This window comes from Chaetodon trifascialis, chromosome 1 (genome assembly GCF_039877785.1).
Source record: "Chaetodon trifascialis isolate fChaTrf1 chromosome 1, fChaTrf1.hap1, whole genome shotgun sequence".
Lineage (NCBI taxonomy): Eukaryota > Metazoa > Chordata > Actinopteri > Chaetodontiformes > Chaetodontidae > Chaetodon > Chaetodon trifascialis.
In genome coordinates, this window is record NC_092056.1 from 25,621,904 (window position 1) to 25,640,848 (window position 18,945).

At 41.9% G+C, this 18,945-nt stretch overlaps 1 protein-coding gene across 1 annotated transcript; it reads right to left on the reverse strand.

The window, feature by feature from the left end:
* Positions 1-377: 377 nt before the first annotated feature.
* sv2ba (synaptic vesicle glycoprotein 2Ba) lies at positions 378-17,736 on the reverse strand. Its single transcript, XM_070968969.1, has 13 exons — positions 17,594-17,736; positions 12,889-13,633; positions 8,650-8,830; positions 6,791-6,942; positions 6,432-6,565; positions 5,797-5,886; positions 4,744-4,857; positions 4,545-4,633; positions 4,142-4,306; positions 3,911-4,044; positions 3,422-3,622; positions 3,146-3,305; positions 378-2,024 (listed from the first exon to the last, which is right to left on the reverse strand). Exons 2-13 carry the CDS (start codon positions 13,361-13,363, stop codon positions 1,841-1,843), a joined length of 2,079 nt encoding a protein of 692 aa, XP_070825070.1. The 5' UTR covers positions 13,364-13,633; positions 17,594-17,736; the 3' UTR covers positions 378-1,840.
* Positions 17,737-18,945: the final 1,209 nt, after the last annotated feature.

An 18,945-nucleotide genomic window follows, 5' to 3' on the forward strand; every position in this document is an offset into this window, starting at 1 on the left:
ACTGTCTATGCCGGCAGCAGACAGGCTGTGTTAGCAGGACTGTGCCTTTGTGTGTGCTTGTGTTCACCACCTCTGACTGAACTCCACACTCACCAACTCCAGTTCATTTGGTCGTTTATTGAAACTTGTCTATATGCATCGTTCCATCGCCCTGCCTCCAGAATTCACTCCACATTCTGACTGAACACACAGTCATGAGTGCCGGTGGGCAGATTTTGTTACTTTTGAGCCAGAGCGTCCTGAGCTGTTTCCCTGTTTTTTTCCAGTCATTATGCTAAATTAAGCTGGCTGCTGGCTCTAGCACTATACTTATGCACAGACATGGGAGTGGTATCTTCTCATTTAACTTTCATAGTTAAATGAGGAAAATCAAAGTATTTCTTAAAATCAAATCATAAATGGAGAGATTCAAAGTTTAGAATGCGTTTCATGTGTTCTTTGAACATTCTGCATCCACCATTAACCAGGAAACTGGATCATAAGCCCTCAGCTTTATTCAAGTCATGATGGAGCCACTATTTTACAACTAATGTACACAGGTCTACAGTATGTACAACAACAAATATAGTATTGGTAGTCAGACTGTTTTGTTTCAGTAAATTCACAGACGTGGATAACAACCATGCGCTCACACACACACACACACACACACACACACACACACACGCGTGCACACAAACACACACACGCACACAGCATAGTCATGCCAAAAAAGTAACATGCTCCTTAGAAATCTTGACACCTGCAGCAGGTTCTGTAAAACTGTTCTTCATCAGAACCTTAAAATGAGAGCATCATATCAAAACATCTAATGTCACACTATCACATCATTCTCTTTTTTAGAAAAAAGACAAAAAAGAAATTAATAGACAAAGAGAACAATTCCTTACATGTTGTCATGGCAAGATGTGACAGGTAAGACTCTAAGTTATCACCACCAACAGAACACAGCTCTACAATTAAAAAGAGACACAGCGCCTCAGGACAAGACGACAAACAGGAGGACAAGCTGGTTACCTTTGCAGGTAGGATTTGGATCAGCTGGGAGATGAACAGCAGCGGAGTCAATTTAAAAAACAAAACCTCCTACATATAATAAAATGGTCAATCCAGTTTTTGTGTAGAGAGAACAAAGCAAGCAACAATGTGAACTAAAGAAGAATAAATGCACCGCAGGACAGTGCAGACTAAATAAAGACCGGGTGAATGAAAGAGGTGTTTGCTCTGAATAACAGCACCAGCAGTAATATTGCTGCTGAGCCTTGGCAGTGAAGGATTCAAATCCAATTCAAGTTATCACTATAGGTCTTCTGTCTTTCTGTCCTTTTCTCCAGCAGGGAATGAACTCAAAGCACAACATGGTAACATGAACTACATCACCTTTCAAGTACAGACACATTTTCATCTCTTATTAATCTTTCCTTTACACAGATCTCAAACAAAACAAACCCTGCTACACTCTGTGTGTGTGTGTGTGTGTGTGTGTGTGTGTGTGTGTGTGTGTGTGTGTGTGTGTGTGTGTGTGTGTGTCAGCAGGGGGTGGGCTGTAAATGATAAAAAGGAAATGACAAACACTAGTTTTCTACAATGTGACAGAAACGCTGGGCAGCCTGAGGAGCTTACAGAGGGAAGAGAAAGCAACCACAGGTTCACATAGGCAACCAGACAGGTTTTCAAGATTTTTAATCATATAACCATGGCAGACTCATAAACATAGCTCGCACACATTGGCCTTTCTTCCTCTTCTCTCCAATTCAGTTTAAGCTGACACTTTCCCAAAAAAAGCTTTCCCCACAGTGGTACTGTTGTTGGGGCCTGGAGGCTGCAGGAGTTTGGCTTTTCAAGAGAGGATTTTCTCCCGGGTTTCAGGCAGCTTTAGAGCTACCAGGCCTCCACAGACGAGGGCGGAGAAGGCCAGGAAGATGGGGATGATCTTAGTGATGCCGATGAAGGCTGCAAAGATGAAGCTGGCAATGATGGCCGCAAACTTACAGATCCCATTCAGGATACCGAACGCTGTCCCTCTGCAGAGTCGAAAAGGATGAGAAAGATTAGATCTGACTCAAGGATAAAATAAATATAAAAACAGTGTAAGAATACAAAAGTTTTAAATGGGCCGGCAGTTGAATGCGATTTCCTCTTAAATTCTACTGAGACAGTAGCTGCTCTTTCAGGGCAGAGGTTAAGCTGGCATGTAGCATTTAACAGAGGAGTTCAATTGATTGTTCACAAAGTCCAACACCCCTTAATTCAAGCAAAGCACATAAGCAGTTTCCAAAGGTGCAAAAAGATCAGATTTTATCCAGTCAAACACAAAGTAATTTCTGAAACAATCCATTTCAAAAGTCAGCAGGTTTCTCTGAAGCTCTGTCTACACCTGACTTTTGTGATTTGATGGTATATTATTTTTTATATATCCTTGCTTACTTGCATACAAAAGTATGCTTGGACAAGGAACTTACAAGTTAGATGTATTACTGTTCATGTACTGCAACAGTATGTTTGTGTTTTGAGGGTGACGGCTAACTGATGCGTTTATTAACTCCATCTTAACAAGTTCATGAGTTTGGCTTGAGTTACTGGAGCGTAAACTTCTCAAAACCAAAAAGAGCAGGACTGAGCAGCTGATGTTAGCCTGTACTCTGATGAAGTAGCATCTTGGCTCTCACTCAGTAGAGGTTTCAGTCCTGAACAGGCTGTTTCTAAGGCAGCCAAGCAGAATAATGTTGTTAGCAAATGACTTGCTGCCTGCCTCTGCAAGTAAAACTATGTTATTATTACTACTACTGTGTCTTGTAAACTAGACACACTAGAACAGATGAACACACTGTTTCACTCATTCCTTATGCATTTTTCTCTTGTGTATTTGTTTTAGAAAAGTCAAAAAGACACCACCCACTTTATGATTATCTCTCTCGCTGCAGCCCCATGCACGCCACTTCAACAAGTGGACACATTCAAAGCTTTACAGGCCGGCCTTGATTGGTTACACTTGCTCATGTATGATTGGACATTTGCTGTTTGGGTGAGGGGTTTTAGAGAGCAGCTAATTGTGACAAGCCTTACAGGGAATGAGTAGAAATGAGCTAAAGTACACTAGAGATCGCAGTGGACCCTCTTTCAGTAGTGTGGAGTTGGACTGTACCTTTTAGAGGAGGGGTAGAGTTCCACAGAAATGACCTCTAGTCCATTCCAGGCAGCCACGCTGGCGCCATAGAAGAGACACTGCCAGCATATAACAGCTCCTTGACTGAAACTCAGCAGCAACAGGAAGGTGCAGGCAGATGACACCAACATAGAGCCACCTAGAAAAAAGATAGATGATAACAAACTGAAACACATCAAAAAACAAAATCTGCACAACCCCCCAACCACTTAGGGCTACTGTACTATACAATATTTAAGGTTCTGCTGCTCTCACCTATTATTCTGATTCGCCCTATCTTGTCCATGAACAATGCTGAGATGATGTTGCCAGGCAACACAGCCAAACTGCCCAGGAAGCTGACCATGTAGATGACAATGTCGTTCTCCTCCTGGAAATTCAGATGGCAGCCTTTCTTTGGGTGGAGAAAGGTGGTGTTCTCCATTCGGCAGTCTTTGAACTTTTCCTGCCAGAGGTCTGCAGAGAACAGAGGGATGTGAAGGAGGTGCCACTAACAGGGTTTGGTTTGTATTTTTTATTAAGCTGTGAGTAAACGTTGCAGCGTCTTAGTGCTGGAGGATAAACGTCTTCCAAAGTGTTAATGCTTCGACTAAGATGACTGTTTGAGTGCAGCATTAATGTTCAAATATATATTTTATGCCACTAATAGTTTATTGATCCCTTAATGATCCCTAAAGGAGCCAGCAGTATAAAAGTGCTATGAAAATTTAATTACAAGCATTCATTACTAAATTTGCATGATACCTGTGTTATAGAAGACGGTGTTTTTGATGGTGCAGTTCTCAAAGAAGGTGTTGGTTGACTTGACATCCTCAAAGTAGCAGTTTTCAAACAGGGAATCCTCAAACTTCACAGATTTAATCTCAATGTTTGCAAACCTGAAAGAAAGGAAAGAAATCTCTCAACAAATTGTAATTTAAAGATCATTACCAAAATATGGCCAAATGTATGCGGGGTGGTGTTGAGAAAACGTACTTGTCATGGATGTACTCCCCCTCGCGGTGGATCTGGTTGACCAGAGAGAAGTTGAAGTGGAAACGTTCGACCCGTTCTCGGTGGAACACTCTGACCTTGGACTCGTACTCCTCATACTGCATGTATTTGATCATATCGGGGAACCACACTCCCAGCCCGTGGTAACTGGTTCACATAGAAATGCACATAAAAATGAAATGGTCTGCGTAGCTAGAGTCGCAAGGCTAAGAGGGTTTCTTTTTTTTTTTTTTAGCTCTGCTTTGGAAAAGTTTGCAAATATCCACTTTTAAAGTGTTCAAAAAAGCATGATTTGAATGAAAAATGTGAGCACGATGTGTATATTTTACAAGCACAAATCTCAAATGTCAGTGTGTGTCTACAGACTAAATAGTAGAGTTGCTACCTGAAGGCCAAGCAGAACCAGACAATAACCAGGAAGAGGCCTTGCAGTCTGAGCTCTGGAGCTGATAGTGACATGATGTTAGCCATCACCTGAAAGAGGGGCAGATGGACAGACAGACCAGTAAGAAAGTCATATAGACAAATGTCCTATTCTATGTGTTCTGTTCAATTTCAGTGTAGTGCAGGAGTGATCTGCAGACCTGCTGCAGCATGGTCACATGTCTGACAGTCCAGCGCTGGAAGGCAGTTCCAGTGTCACTCTGGATCTCTATGAACTCGTCCTCCTGAGTTTGTGGAGTCTTAATGTTGGTCACCTTCATAAAGAGAGAATTTGAACATATAAAAAAGTGACTTCAACTTGTAACAAACTATTTACTAGACAAAAAACCCCCAAGATTTTAGACAAAATAATGTATATTTTCCATTAGCAGTTGCATCATTTACACCAGCGCTTGTCTGGGTTAATAAAAGAGAGGAGTTAATAAAAATCTTATGAGATGGACCAATGGATTCTCTCCATCCATGTGAAATGTGATGTTTGTGACATTTAGTCTTGTCACAGTAGGAAATGTGCTGGTGTAAACAATATCATTAATGATGGCTGCACAACAGCAGGGCCTGGAACTCTTAAATGTAGTACAGCCATGGTTAATGACATTAGTTTCACTTTCCCCTCTGTCAAAATGTCTGCTTTTGTGGCCCTGTTGTCTTGCATGCAAGTTTAGGCTGGAGATATACTTGATTTTTAACCATGTTTGCGCAGACAACCCGCCGCGTTGTGAACATAATTGTTAACATACTTGCCTATGTACTAGGTGTGTTACTGGAGGATACCCCTGGAGGGCACAGACTGTGTAGAACGTCCTGATTTGCATAATGTAAACTAAGCATGGCCACACTCGAGGTTACTATTTTATTTATTCTGAGATCACGGCAGCAAAAGTGGCAGAAACGATACAATCCCAGGTGGTATTGTTCAGAAATGTATTACATTTTGCATACACATGGCGTTCAACAATGTGCACAACCAATGTTCCAAACAGAGGCCAGATAGGCAAGACAGCCATCATGTGCCTGCACAACCGTCTTACAGTTAAATGGAACATTACAGTCATTTACAGTATGTTATTTATAATATGTGAGGATCAGATGTAACAGCCTGCTTACATTTCTTTTCCTAATGAGCTGCTAAATTAGAAACGGATGGTGAGCGATTAGGCAAAACTGCACTGTTGTTGTGAATAAAGGCTTACAGTGAAGACTCTCTCTGGCTCCCCTTTGGCCTTCCAGTTGGTGTCGTGAACTTGTCGCAGGACCATCCACGCCTCATCATGTCGGGCATTCTGATAAAAAACACACACATACAACCTCACGTATGAATGACGACATTACCAATGTTTCCGGAGCGTTCTGTGAAAGCTCTTGGGGTTTATGGCACACTTATTTCCCACACACTGATGCAGCTGAGCAACAGTGCTCCCATGAGGGCTGCCTCTTATCAGATGGGGAAACGTGTGATAAGTAGGATGTGTGATATCAACATGTTGGAGCAGCCCTGCTGTAACATACAAATACAATATCACATGTGGTTAAAGGGCTCACAATGTGCTGGAAGAGAAGCAGGGGTGGGTGCTGTCCTGGTGGCGCCTTAGCAGCCTTACGCTACCTTTGCACTGCAGTGGGATTTTGCTGTGGTGGCTGATGACTCAACATTTTTAACCAATTATAGCCTGACGTTTAATATAATAACATACAGCATACATCTCAATAGTTTGGTGGTTATTCTTAACCAATCTTGTTTTAGCAGGGCAGATAAATGTGTTTTGCAGTTGAAGTAGACCACATATCTTAATGTTGGGGGTTTTAATCTGGCAACACTGGATCTGACCTCCAGGAGAAAACGAGGGCTCTCCGGCATAAAGACAACTCCGATGAGTGCAGCCAGTGCAGGGAAGAGACACACGAGAATGAATAATCTCCAGCTGTGGATCTGGAACTCTGTACCGATGGCAAAGCCCCAGCCTGGAAAGTCACCCAGTAAAGAGCATGTTAATATTTCAAGACCTGGCCTTTCTGCCATATTTTAATGTCAAAATCACTTTTTTACTTGCGTCCAACAAAACTCCTCTTGTCATCTTTTATAAATACACAATGTATTATACAGCAGTGAGTCGTTTGAAACATTAAATGGATTCAATAGTTGAATGTCAGTCAAAGTGTGTGTGTGAGTCTATGTGTGTGTGTTACCATAGTGAGGGATGATCCCCCAGGCGATGAAGGAGGCGTACAGGCCTCCCAGCATCCAGAACATGCAGAGCCAGCTCAGATGTTCTCCACGTTTATCCATCTGCAGGAACTCGGTGAAGTAGGTGTACACTATCGGGATGGAGCCGCCAATTCTGGGGTAGGAATCGCAACACAGTCTTCAAAAAAATGATTCTATTTTTCCTCAGGAGACGCTTTTATTCCATTATCCTCTAAGATTTAGAGGTTCATTTGTTTTGATGTTTGGCCTTTGACATGTTAACTATTGGTTAATGTTATATACCTTATGTTGAATGGTTGGTGCACACGAATGACACAAAAATGTCTGCTCTCACTTATTACTGATATCTAGCTATGCAGTTACCTGTGGTTTTATTCGACGTCTGTCTCTTCCTCCACACCAACACATTGGAGGTGCATGGAATTTGATTTGTAGCGCTCAAAACATTAAATATTACATTTAAAAGACTCAACAGTAACATGTCTTTAGACACAATCTCCCACATACTCTGGATAGTCGACAGACCTTTCATTTTCATTGGAACTACTTTCCACTGAAGAGATAGTTTCCATGAAAACTGCGAATAGCAAGTTTTTGTAATTCAGGGTAAACTGACTTTTTAACAGCAAACAAATAGTCAAACATTAAGGTTTATGTGCAAAGCAGAAATGTTTACGATGACAATTTATGTTGCAAATGTTTTCTGCTGTACAAAGACAGCTTTTGCTCATCTGTCTCTGAAGCAGCAATCAAAACCTACAAGTTAACACCCAGATTGGTGACAGTCAGTTCTGAATACTGATGATGAATGCATTTTCTGAGATAAAGAAGAATTGCTGGCAGCAACTGAAAAGTTTTTGGTTTGTTTTGGAGGGGGCTCTCAGTATTCAGGCTGATGCTGAGACAATTACTAATATGGCTAATATCAGGGAAAGTTGGCTGAATGTTGTATGGCTCCAGCCTGCGGGAAGTGTTGGTCAAGGCCACGCTGGTTGTTTGTTGGCATCAGTCAAACAGATAACCATATACACATTACATGGAGGACAGAAAAAATCCTAGCACTGAGTGTTTCACATCATTGGAATTTTGGATGGTTTCTTTGTTGTTTTATCGTGATGGGAAATCTTGCCTGCTCTGTATGTTTTGTGAAGCCAGCAAAAACAGGCACAGTTCTTCTGCAGATGTGAGTGTTAATGACTAACATGATTAACATCATTATCACAGCGAATCACCAACAGCTGAACGTTGTATTTTGGTGACCTTGTATTTTTTGGTTTAGCAAAAAGCTCAGACATCAATATTGCAGGTCTGGGTACACTCACGGTGCAATCATTATCAAAAGAAATGTGTCTTTGAAAGCTCCAAAATCAATCTGTGCCCAGCACCAAGGTGCTGATGACAGCAGGAAGTCAGCAATAAAACTCAAATTAAAAACAAGCAAAGAGCATTGTTCACTTGTTTTAATTGGTACAATAAAGAAATGCTCTATTGAAGTAAATAAACAAAAATTTCAATGTAAATGTGTTATATTGCTGAAGAATATCAACTAACAAGTGAGTGCACTGGTGTTTTTGTCCTCCTTGCGCCTCAGGGACTTTGTTTTAATGGAAGTGCAACCTATTACTCATCTTACTTAAATGTCAGGTATCTTATTTTGGAACAAAGATCCTCAAAAAACAATTATGGGGAGGGTGCGTTTTCCCCTGAATGTTACAGAGAAGCTTGCTTCCATTTAAAGGATTATTTTTGGAAAAGGTCAGTCATTGTAAAAGCCTGTTAGGCTGTCTTTTGCTCAACCAAAGCAAATGTAAACGTAAACATGAATGTAAACGGGTCTCACCCAAAGCCAGAGCAGAACCTGAAGAAGAGGAAGAAGCCGTAGCCCTGAGCGAAGCAGGACAGGAAGGAGAAGACCAGGTCGATGGTGAGGACGTAGATCAGACACTTCCTCCTCCCCATCTTATCACACAGACCCCCCCACACCAACGCCCCCACCATCATGGCTACATACACCAGCAGACCTGCAAATGCACACACAAACACAAACATCAGATGGAGACATTTAACTTTTACACCACTTACATATTTCACTCCCATAATGCCCACGTGAGCTCATGAATTGCATAGTGCTGGTTCCAGAGATAATGCATTTGAATACATATATAGATAGATACAAGTATCATTGGGAGGAGTGTAAGTGCAGCAGATCTGTAGTTAAATAGAAAAAAAAAAAACAAGACTGAGAGTCCTGATCTCCACAAGGGGGCTCCCTTTACCCTTGTATGAGCACAGAGGAATAGAGAAACTATCACATTTTCTACTCGGATTCAGTGTGACTCATCCTAAGATGCATGCTCTGATCAACATTTCCAAATATTCACAGACGTACCAGAAAATACATCTTGGCTCATGATACTGTTCCAACAAAGGCTGAGAAATAAAGGTCTTAATGATTTTGAGGCATCTAAGAGTGATTCACCTACACTTTCCATATCTTAAAATCTGCTTCCAGCTGTGTTCACATGCAATCGTCTAGTTGTCTTTGCTGTTATCAGGGCTTTCTTTTTGACATTTTACCTGCAGAATCCCACTCCAAGTCACAGCGGTCTGGAGCCCATCCCAGCATGCACAAGGCGGGAGGTCTACTCTGCCATTTCTTTTTCTTGTAAGGCAACAGCCCTTAACAGTGACCAGCTGTGCTGTCCATGACTGCACCAAGGAGATAATAATGATTATGTGCTTCCTTTTTATGTCTCTGGGGAGAGTAATATGCTCTCTCCTGCTGTCAGCGCCAGGACTCTAACCTGCAACCTCGGCAAACCTCTTCACCGTGTTGTTTAAACCTCCTGCCTGCTCTGTGTTTTTACTACACACAGCCCTAATTACAGTGGGACTAAGCAGCTTAACGGCACGTGGAGCCATGGTGTGTACCTTCCCTGTGGATTACTAGACTATCCAAATGCTCCGGCGCTCCACACGCCAAGCTGCACATCCCTAACTCATTCAACAAGAGACTGCTCAGGGCACCGGGAGACAACCAGTCAAGGCTAACATGTCACCTAATATCATGGCCAAGTTGTTGCTTAAAGCCATGTGTATGCTTTGGATATGTGCACGGACAGGTTGACAGGGTGGCCTTGTGATTAGAAATCCTGTCCTTAGTGGAGGCCCAGGATCCACCCCTGCAGCAACAAGCTTCTATGTGCCTGTTAAGGTGTCCTTGAGCACAGTGAAGACACAGAATCCCTGGAGGGGAAAGAGGACTTTTCCTTTTTCTTGCAGTATTAAATGTGAAAGCACTGTTAGTGCATTTAGCACATCTAGATGAAGAGACAACGAATCTAGTGAAAAAAACTGCAGAGTTGCAGGGTGCAGACATACAATATGTCTTAAGAAAGGCTAAAGCTTGTGCTCATAATTAAAATAGACATGAGGCGTTTTTCAACATGTACTCCCTGCTCCAACTGCTCGTAAGTTCAGACTTAGCCTAGTTACAACATGCAGTAATGTGTTCACTAAGTGGAAATTTTATGCATCAATACATCAAACCAGGCTGCACTGCACAAACTAGATCCCACACAGAGAGTTTTTATTACTGCTGATATTTGTAGTTGTAATTAAGTGCTGTTCATTTAATTGACCCTACTGATAAAACTAACATAAGCTTGCTAATATGTGACTTATTGGATGTAATTTATTGGAATATGGTCAACATATCTGACGATCATCATGATGTAAACTGGAAAGATTTTAAATTACAATGAACAAAAATAATAAAATATATCTTAATCATTAGGCAAACATTGGTCACTAAGTGACATATCATATGTATCATTGCTTAACAGACAAAAAAATCTCCTGAAACCTGTAAAACATCAGAATCAATCAAAAGAAAAAAGACATCACAGAACTGGACATTGTGCTTGATTGGCATGTGATGTGATTGATGCAAAAGCACATAACTGCCAAGCACCAATATACAGAGCACCAGGCTAATGCCAAGCAGATTATCTCTATAGCATCAGGAAAGCATCATTAAAAACCATCTCATAATAAATGGATGACCTTTTTAATTGCAATACTAGTTTTATTGCAGAAGTGCATTAGCTGCAAGTCTTGCAATTTCCTTGAGACAGTTGATTAAATCTCATCAAGCCTAAGATTTAAAACCTGCCTCCTCGTTGTCTCCAGCATTGGGTCTCCCACTATAACCGTCATGTATTTTCTCTCTATAGATTAAACAATAAAAGCACCATTAAAGGTAAGTGCACCAACCATCCTCCTCTTTTAAACAGAAGGTATGGGAGTCTATCTGGTATCCAAGATAAAAGTTAAGATTAAACAGATTTCTGTTCCTGTGAGTGTGGTGAACAGAGCATGAGCCTGAATCAGATCGGATCATTCTGCAGATCTACTTCATATTCTCTGCCGATGATCAGTGCTCCCCTCCCGCTCTGCACAGACGCTGTGATTTCATTTTCACCAGGCCTTCCTCCTGCTACCAGAGACTGTCAGAGGCCTGAAGCGTATCTGACAGCTCTGCACTGGGCGCTGCAGGTCGCCAGGCTCTCTGACTGCTGCAACATGCTCCATATTAGCCTGGGAACACATACTGAATACAATCACCACCGGGTTCCTCATCAATCTCTTGCAATGCCTCATCCCAGGAGCCTGTTGTTAAGATGAAATGAGCGATGTGCAATCTGCCACATCGCTGGGCTACCCTCGAGGCCTGGGAAATAAGGTGAGGGGCTTTAATTTGCAGTTTAGTTGTCTGCACAGAAAGTGAGGAGCAGACGTTTTCAAGGTACATTTCCCAGTAAATTGGGTCTATGCTGCATACAAATTTCAGTATCTTTTTTGCCATGTTGACTGTTGTGGTACAATATTTGGGAACAAGTGAAGCTAGCAGGCAACTGAACTAAAGGACACATCATTCATTCAAAGGATATTGACGCCGACGCTTATTTCTCTGCCTGGTATCTGGTACAATTAAACAATTAACATGTGGTGATGCGTCCCTCAGGTCATTTTCCAGACATTTGTAGTACTAGTTCCAAGGCTCACTATCTGGTGACTCAATCCGGTGGCTCACAATAGAGCTATATCCTTTCATTACACACAGTGCTGGTTATGTTTGTAATATTTGCATCTGCCTAGAAAGATCCAAGCTTTTTCCTTTAATTTGTCTCAGTGGCTGGGGGATATTTCTGTCTGATGTAGTGGTCTGCAACCATGCGCCATCAAGAGCCAAACATATGCAGGATTTTGCTTCAAGCAAGCACAACAGAATTTCCCTTTTCACTGATGAGTTCCTCATTCCTGGGTAAAGATTGGAACTCCTAGAGTGACGCAGATGACTGTAATTACTTAGTAGTGTAGGTCTCCAAAGGCTGCTTGCTATATTAGTTTTTAGTCATGCTAGCTTCATGCTAGCTGCTTGAGGGACTGCAATGTCTGTTGGTCCCTCTTTTAGATGAATTGCCATGAAATATCGTACAGAGGTTCATGGTGCAAAGAGTGTGAATTCTGTTGATTTTGATCCCCTGATATTTGTGTTCCCATTAGGATGGATTGTAGTAACTCTGGTGATCCCCTGGCTTTTCCTCCAGCACCATCATCAGATCCAAATTTGATTTGACAAAATACCCGCATAGCTAATGACATCCCGTCATGTTCAGGTGTGCTTTGCTATTGGTTTTAATTAGCAAATATTAGCCTGCTAACACACTAAACTAAATGGGTGAACATGGTAAACATTATATCTGCCAAACATCAGCTTGCTCAAGTTAGTGTTTAACTCAAAGCACCAGTGTGCCTCAGTGCTGGCTCAGGGAACTGCTAGCATGGCCGTAGACATTTAGTCTTTTTTATTTTTATTTATTTATTTATTTATTTATTTATTTACTATTCTATGCACAGAAACTGAATTGGTTAAAAAATTTTTAAAAAGCCTTTCCTTTCTCAGTGTTGCAAAATGAATTTTCAAATGGTGATTTCATTTGGCAATGAAAATTTTAAGCCAGTTTTCACCACATACACTCCTCAGTTTATCTTCCCTGCCTTTGCTGTCACTTACCCAGCAATCCTTTGTTGGAGTTGGATATGCACATGTCCTTCTCAGCACTGGGCAGGACAAAGCCCACCACGAAGCCGTCCACACCATCAGCCATTAGGGCCAGGCCCAGCACGAAGAAGAGCATCCACTGGAAGCGTCCATGGCCGCAGTCCTCCATGATGGTCTCATACTGCTCTGGCAGGGATTCCTCCTCCTCTTCCTGCTGGCCAGCTAGACGGGCTTTTCTCCTGGCCTCTGCCCGAGCTGCCCGTCGCGCCTCCTTGATTTCATCGGGGTGGGGGATGCCCTGGTACTCCCCCTCATACATCTGCTCATCATCATCTGCGCCCTCGGTGGCATCGCTAGCAGCATCCTCTTCCTGTGGGGGGTAGTCTGTCTGGTAAGGGTAGCCATCCTGACCGCCATCCTGGGTGTAGGTGTATTCTCCACCTTCTGTCACCTGCTGGTTCACGTTGTTGTGATAGGGGTCATCCATGGTTCTTGCTGGGCGTAAGCAGAGCAGGACAGACTCTGACTTGTAGCCGTCGTACTCTAAGGAAGCTCTAGCTGTCAGCTATAAGGGCATAATCCTCCCAAGGAGCTGTGAGTTGCTCTCAGTGTTGCTCCAGTCCTGGATTCCAGGTGTTGAATGGAAACTGTAGGTATTCTGTGGCTCGATCTTCTGAGGTGTCTCAAATTTAAGGCCTCAACGGCTGTGTTGAAAGACTATTGCCTTCCCCAATTTGCACAGTGCTGCATGCTGAACCTAAAACACAATGCACATACAACAAACAGCCTGTCAGCAAAGGAGAATGCATTTTGTAAAGTAGAGACACTGCGATGCAACAGTCCGCTTTGGCATGACTTGTGACCTACCATGTCAGGTAATAATATTGAAATATAAAAAGATTAAGGGTACATTAGGACCTTTGACCCTCAACCAAGGACAGAGACAGAGAGAGAAAATGAGTGAGTCACACATTTATAGAAGACCAAGGAAAAGAAAGTATGCCTTTGCTGCTTTTGATTTCACTTCCAGTTTATTGTCAGTTTTCTCTTGTTTTTTGTTACTTTGCTTTAATTCCCTTTTCTGTCCATCTAATCTATTCTATGTTATTTATTAGTCCCTATAAAGGACCTCAAGCCATAAACAAATGCAGATTATTACTCGAGTGAGAAATTAAATGTGTCATGATGCAGGAAAAAGCAGTGCAGGACTTTGAGTCTGCCTTGTAGTCTGCGTGTCATTCCACACAACCAGATAATCTTCTTGTCTCCCCACTCACATGCTCTGACGCCATTTTGATCCATCACATAGTACTGCTGCAACAGTGGCTCATTCAGATCTGTCTCAATTTTTATAGCAGCTAGAAGCCAGAGGGACCGACAAGAAGACAGTAACATATTATGTTGCATTTTAGGAATTTTGCTTCCTGTCACATGCATTACTGACATGATTAAAGGAGTTGCAAAGTGAAGTCAGGGCCAAGTTCTTACCAAATCAAGAAAATGATTAGCCTGAGGCTGAATCCTCTGGACAAATGATGATGTATTGCAGAAATGTTTCATGACAGGAAACCAAGCTGCACGGCTGAATGCAACACACCACACAATTCATGAGAAAATCTCTATTTTCAGAGTCACAATATTAAACTGTAAGAAATGCGAATCTTGATTTAACCTTAATGTGCCCAATCTGGTCCAACTGTGTGCCTTTGTAGCTTTTACTTCTTTCTGTTGCAACTGCTTTGTATTGACACTGGGAAGTCCACAGGACAAGTCGAGTCCTCAGCAGAAATTATTATAAATAATGCCACAGGCCAGATGTGCTAATAATGCTAACTGTTAAAAAGCAGTAGCAGTAGCAACTGTAACACAAATAGGGAAGAGTTGGAAAGTCGGTCAGCTGACTGAGTGATGTCACATTTCGCCCAGGACTGCTGTTGGTGTCCCATGTGAAACCAAAGTCAACGTTAACCTATTGTAACACACATGTTGTACTTAAGTTACTTGACATACATGACAGAAACATGGTCGTTTTAACCAATGATCTTTTCCCAACGCTTACCAAGCAGTCATGGTTCCTAAACCTAAGAAAAACCGCAACTGTTTCACAACGTTAACGACATGAGGACGACGTTTTGGGAGTCATTAGCAATTGACCTCAGTTAGATTTGAGGACGTGCTGGTTTTGCATTTCAAATTCTAACAATTTGGTGGAAACAAAAATGACTGACTGAAATCTCATCTAGTGTAGTATCATTTTTACACAAGATCTCTTAGAGATAACAAGTCGCCTGGCAAGTTACATAATAATATTAAAATGGTCTATTTGTCTGTGTAGTAAAGATATTTTTTGAATTAATGGTATTTTGTGCCATTCAGTATTCTTCCCCACAGATTTAGATTATTTCTGGGGTGTCACTTTCTTCAGATGGGTGTTATTTGTTACATCCAGAAACAACTGTAGTCTTATCATCCTGACAGGCGGACGGTTGGTTTGGTTTGGGTTGGTCTGTTCTGGTTTGGAGCCAGGATGACGAGCACTGTAATTTAATCCAGATTAAGACTGCAGATTTTTTCATTTTGCCCAACATTATTGTTTCATCATGAAAGTCACAGAGGTGGCCGTCAGTGGCTGTGGATTATACAGTCTGGAGTCACTGAGATGTAGTTGCTGCTCTTGGATGTGTAGTTCTGAAATCCCCAAGTCAGTGTTAAAACGTGTTCGTTAATCAGTTTTGTTTCCAGTGGTAACAAGCGGAATTTCAGAAGCGTGATGTGATCACGATCAACTGAGCGTTTCATGCTGTTTCCTTCAGTGACGTGAATAATACATGAAGGATTCAGGGGAGAAAGTGAGAGGGTGGATGCTCAGTCTGGCTGAGGGAAGCGGTGTTGCTTTCATCATCCTGCTGCAACGCCTTTACTCACACAGCTGGCACTTACATAACACTTAGACTGCCTGTACTCGCTCTTCTCCCCACCGTCTCTCTCCATCTCCCTTCTCTTCTAACTTATTGATCTGTGTTAGTGTTTATCAGTGTATCAACTTGACCCCCCCAAGCGCACACACACACACACACACACACACACACACACACACACTGCTCACTGCTCACACTCACACTAACTTAGATGTCAAATCAGCATTTGTGCCTGTGCAGAGTTTGAATAGTTCATGATTTGCCTTCCTCTGAGAGAGTCCCTGGTGTTGAAAAGTCAAAGAGCTCCTTTGAATCATGAAAATCAATGTGAGTCCGAGGTTAAAAATGAAGCAGAGAGGCCTCTGCGTGATTCACAAAAAGCTATCTCAATTTCAAAGTGACCTTTTACAGCTCAGATCATTTATTAGTTCGACTAAGCCAAAGTCTGTCGTCTTCACCTCATCAGTTTCTGAAGCTTGTTCTACAGAGGCCAATGCAACCAGACGCACTTCTGGAGTTTCATATTAATGTATGTGGTAACAGGCTTCGCTAGACACAGCAGCTGAGCTGCTCTGAGGCCAGTGCTTGAAGACTTTGGCCTCATTTTGATTCATCCAGTCACCTGCACGTCTTCCACTGCTGGTCACAGAGCAGCTCCAAGTGCCTTGCTCTCCTTTCATTAGGCATAAGTGCACTGCTCAAAGGCACCCCATCAGTAGCCAGTGAGAGTTGGGGAAGTGTTTATTTATTCACTTTCTTCACCCATATTTGCACATCCAGAGACTTGGATGTAGGCTATAATTATATTTGGGAAGTAGAAATGGAAAGAAAATCATTACTCAACTCTACAACCCACAGCTTTTTTCACAGAATATTTTATTCGTTATCTACCACAGTCAGGGTTATTATTAATTTTCTTTACTTTAATTATTTTCTGAATTGTTATTTTTCTTAGCTTGACAATGACAAAAATTGCAGATGTTTTCATCATCGTAACTGCATAGCCTAATTTCCTCATTAATGGCCGACCGTTTCTACCAGCTGGCACCACCAAGCCTTCACTAAACATCGAGGTGAGAGATTTGATTGCACTGAGGACAGAGATATTAAAAACATGTATTATTTTTTGAAAAAAAGTAGAAGAAGCATCTATTAGACTGCATCTACTACATGTGATGTATCTGTTGGTGGAATAGCTCAACTGTCAAAACGGTGAATTCATTTTAATCTCAGCTCCTCTGTGACCTCGAGAGGTCAAAGGACAATCCACTGTGATTTCTGGAGACGACCTGTCAGCTAACTTGTCCAGCACATTTATTAGCAACATGTTTCTGGGTAAAATACTGTCACTAGGTCAGTTACGGAGCAGGAATTTCTATTCTGGGCCTTAACAAATGTGATATTTTTATGCTGCTATCTTTGTTCCCTGAAATAGTAAATTGAGTGACAGTGGTGTCCTCGTATGCAATAGACGACATTCAGACTGGTATGAGAGTAAAGTTCTCTTTTCTACATTTCATCTTAAATCAAGTATCAGGTTGACCTAAGGTTAACAAAAGGAGAAGTTGTTATGTAGATGGATTGATTTTATTATGTACATGGTAATGTTGATGGATGAAAATGAACTGACGCTCCATTTAAATGTAGTTTCAATGGATAAAACCTGAAAAATAAATTATGGCACAACACCTATTTTTTCAGTCTACATTATTTTTCACTTCCTTAGTAACTTGTCTGACAAAAGAACAAATTCAATAGCACAATGCAGCAAACATTTAAGGAAAATGAAGTTGTCTTACCAGACTTGGCATTCCCACAACATAAAAAATGACTTCTGAACAAAGCAAGCATAAATACAAAATTGCTAAAGTCCAAGTAGCATTTTCATATGTCCAAAGCCTACATGTCAGTTTATCCTAAGGCCGTACTGCAGCCAACCAAGGCTAAGGGATTAGGATCCAACCTCACGATCCCCCCCCCCCACCAGGGCTCATCCCTACAGGAAGCTCCCTGGAGCTAACCCCCCCACCTCTGGTACCCAGTGGTACAGTCCTCCAAGTGTAAATGGCAACAGGCTCTACTGATAGTGACTGCTACACTCTCCAGGATCTTTTGTGGCACTCTTGATCTCAACAAACGCTCATCTACAAAGAGGTCAGGGGTCATTATCAGCTGCCAGGACAGCTGCCCTAGAGCCAGTAGAGATTCTGTATTTCTTTGCTCAAGGACACTTCAGTGGGGCAGATACTTGTCGTCATGGTGGTTTTAATCTGGGCATTCAGTGGTCTGCAATCACTGTCAAGAGTTCTCCAAAAGTGTGCCTGTTTTAGAGTCCATTCAGACACTACACCAGGTGGTTTCAGCTACCACTGTTATCACTGTGGACCGTGATGGGATATTTGGATAATGGTTGTCTATAATTACACCAGGCAGAATGAGCCCTTGAGTCGATATCTCACTACTGTTACTGCTCACCCATGCCGAGTCACCCTGGAAGCAGATCTTGAAAAATGGCTAAAATATTCCTCTTCCCTTGAAGCAGGAAGGAAGGCGTGGCAGTTCATTGTGTTGGGTGTTGGGTGAGTGCAGAGGTGATCATGAATGTGTGTGAGTAGTACCTACTGCTGGAGATGGATAATCATAGCGCTCCTGCACCTCATATCACTCCTGTGATTTACATACAGAAAATATACTGACTGTGAGAGCAAAGAGGACTGACGCCACAGAGAGAAGAGACAGTTGGATAATATGGTGGTACATTATATAATATAGAAGCTTTTAGTATAGATGTATTACTTAGGCCTCAAGTGGCCTTCACCAGTGTCTCTCCGCAGTCTCCCTCAACCAAAACATCCTTCTGTAGTTTGCTTTTACTGGAGGTGTTTACACCGTACTCCTGTGATGTGAAAGTGAAGGCCCTAATGGATCATCAAGCATGCTCGAGCAATACACTGAGTCCTCAGAATGTCAGCTGTGTGGTTGTATTTCATCGGTGGGATATATCTTTATCAACCTTTCTCAAGCTCTGTAAAAAAGGAAATTGTGAAAAATGCTAGTTTTGTCCAATGAACAGTCCAAACCCAGAGACATTCAGTTTACTATCACATAAGACAAAGAAAAGCTGACAATCCTCACAAGTGGAGCTATTGGG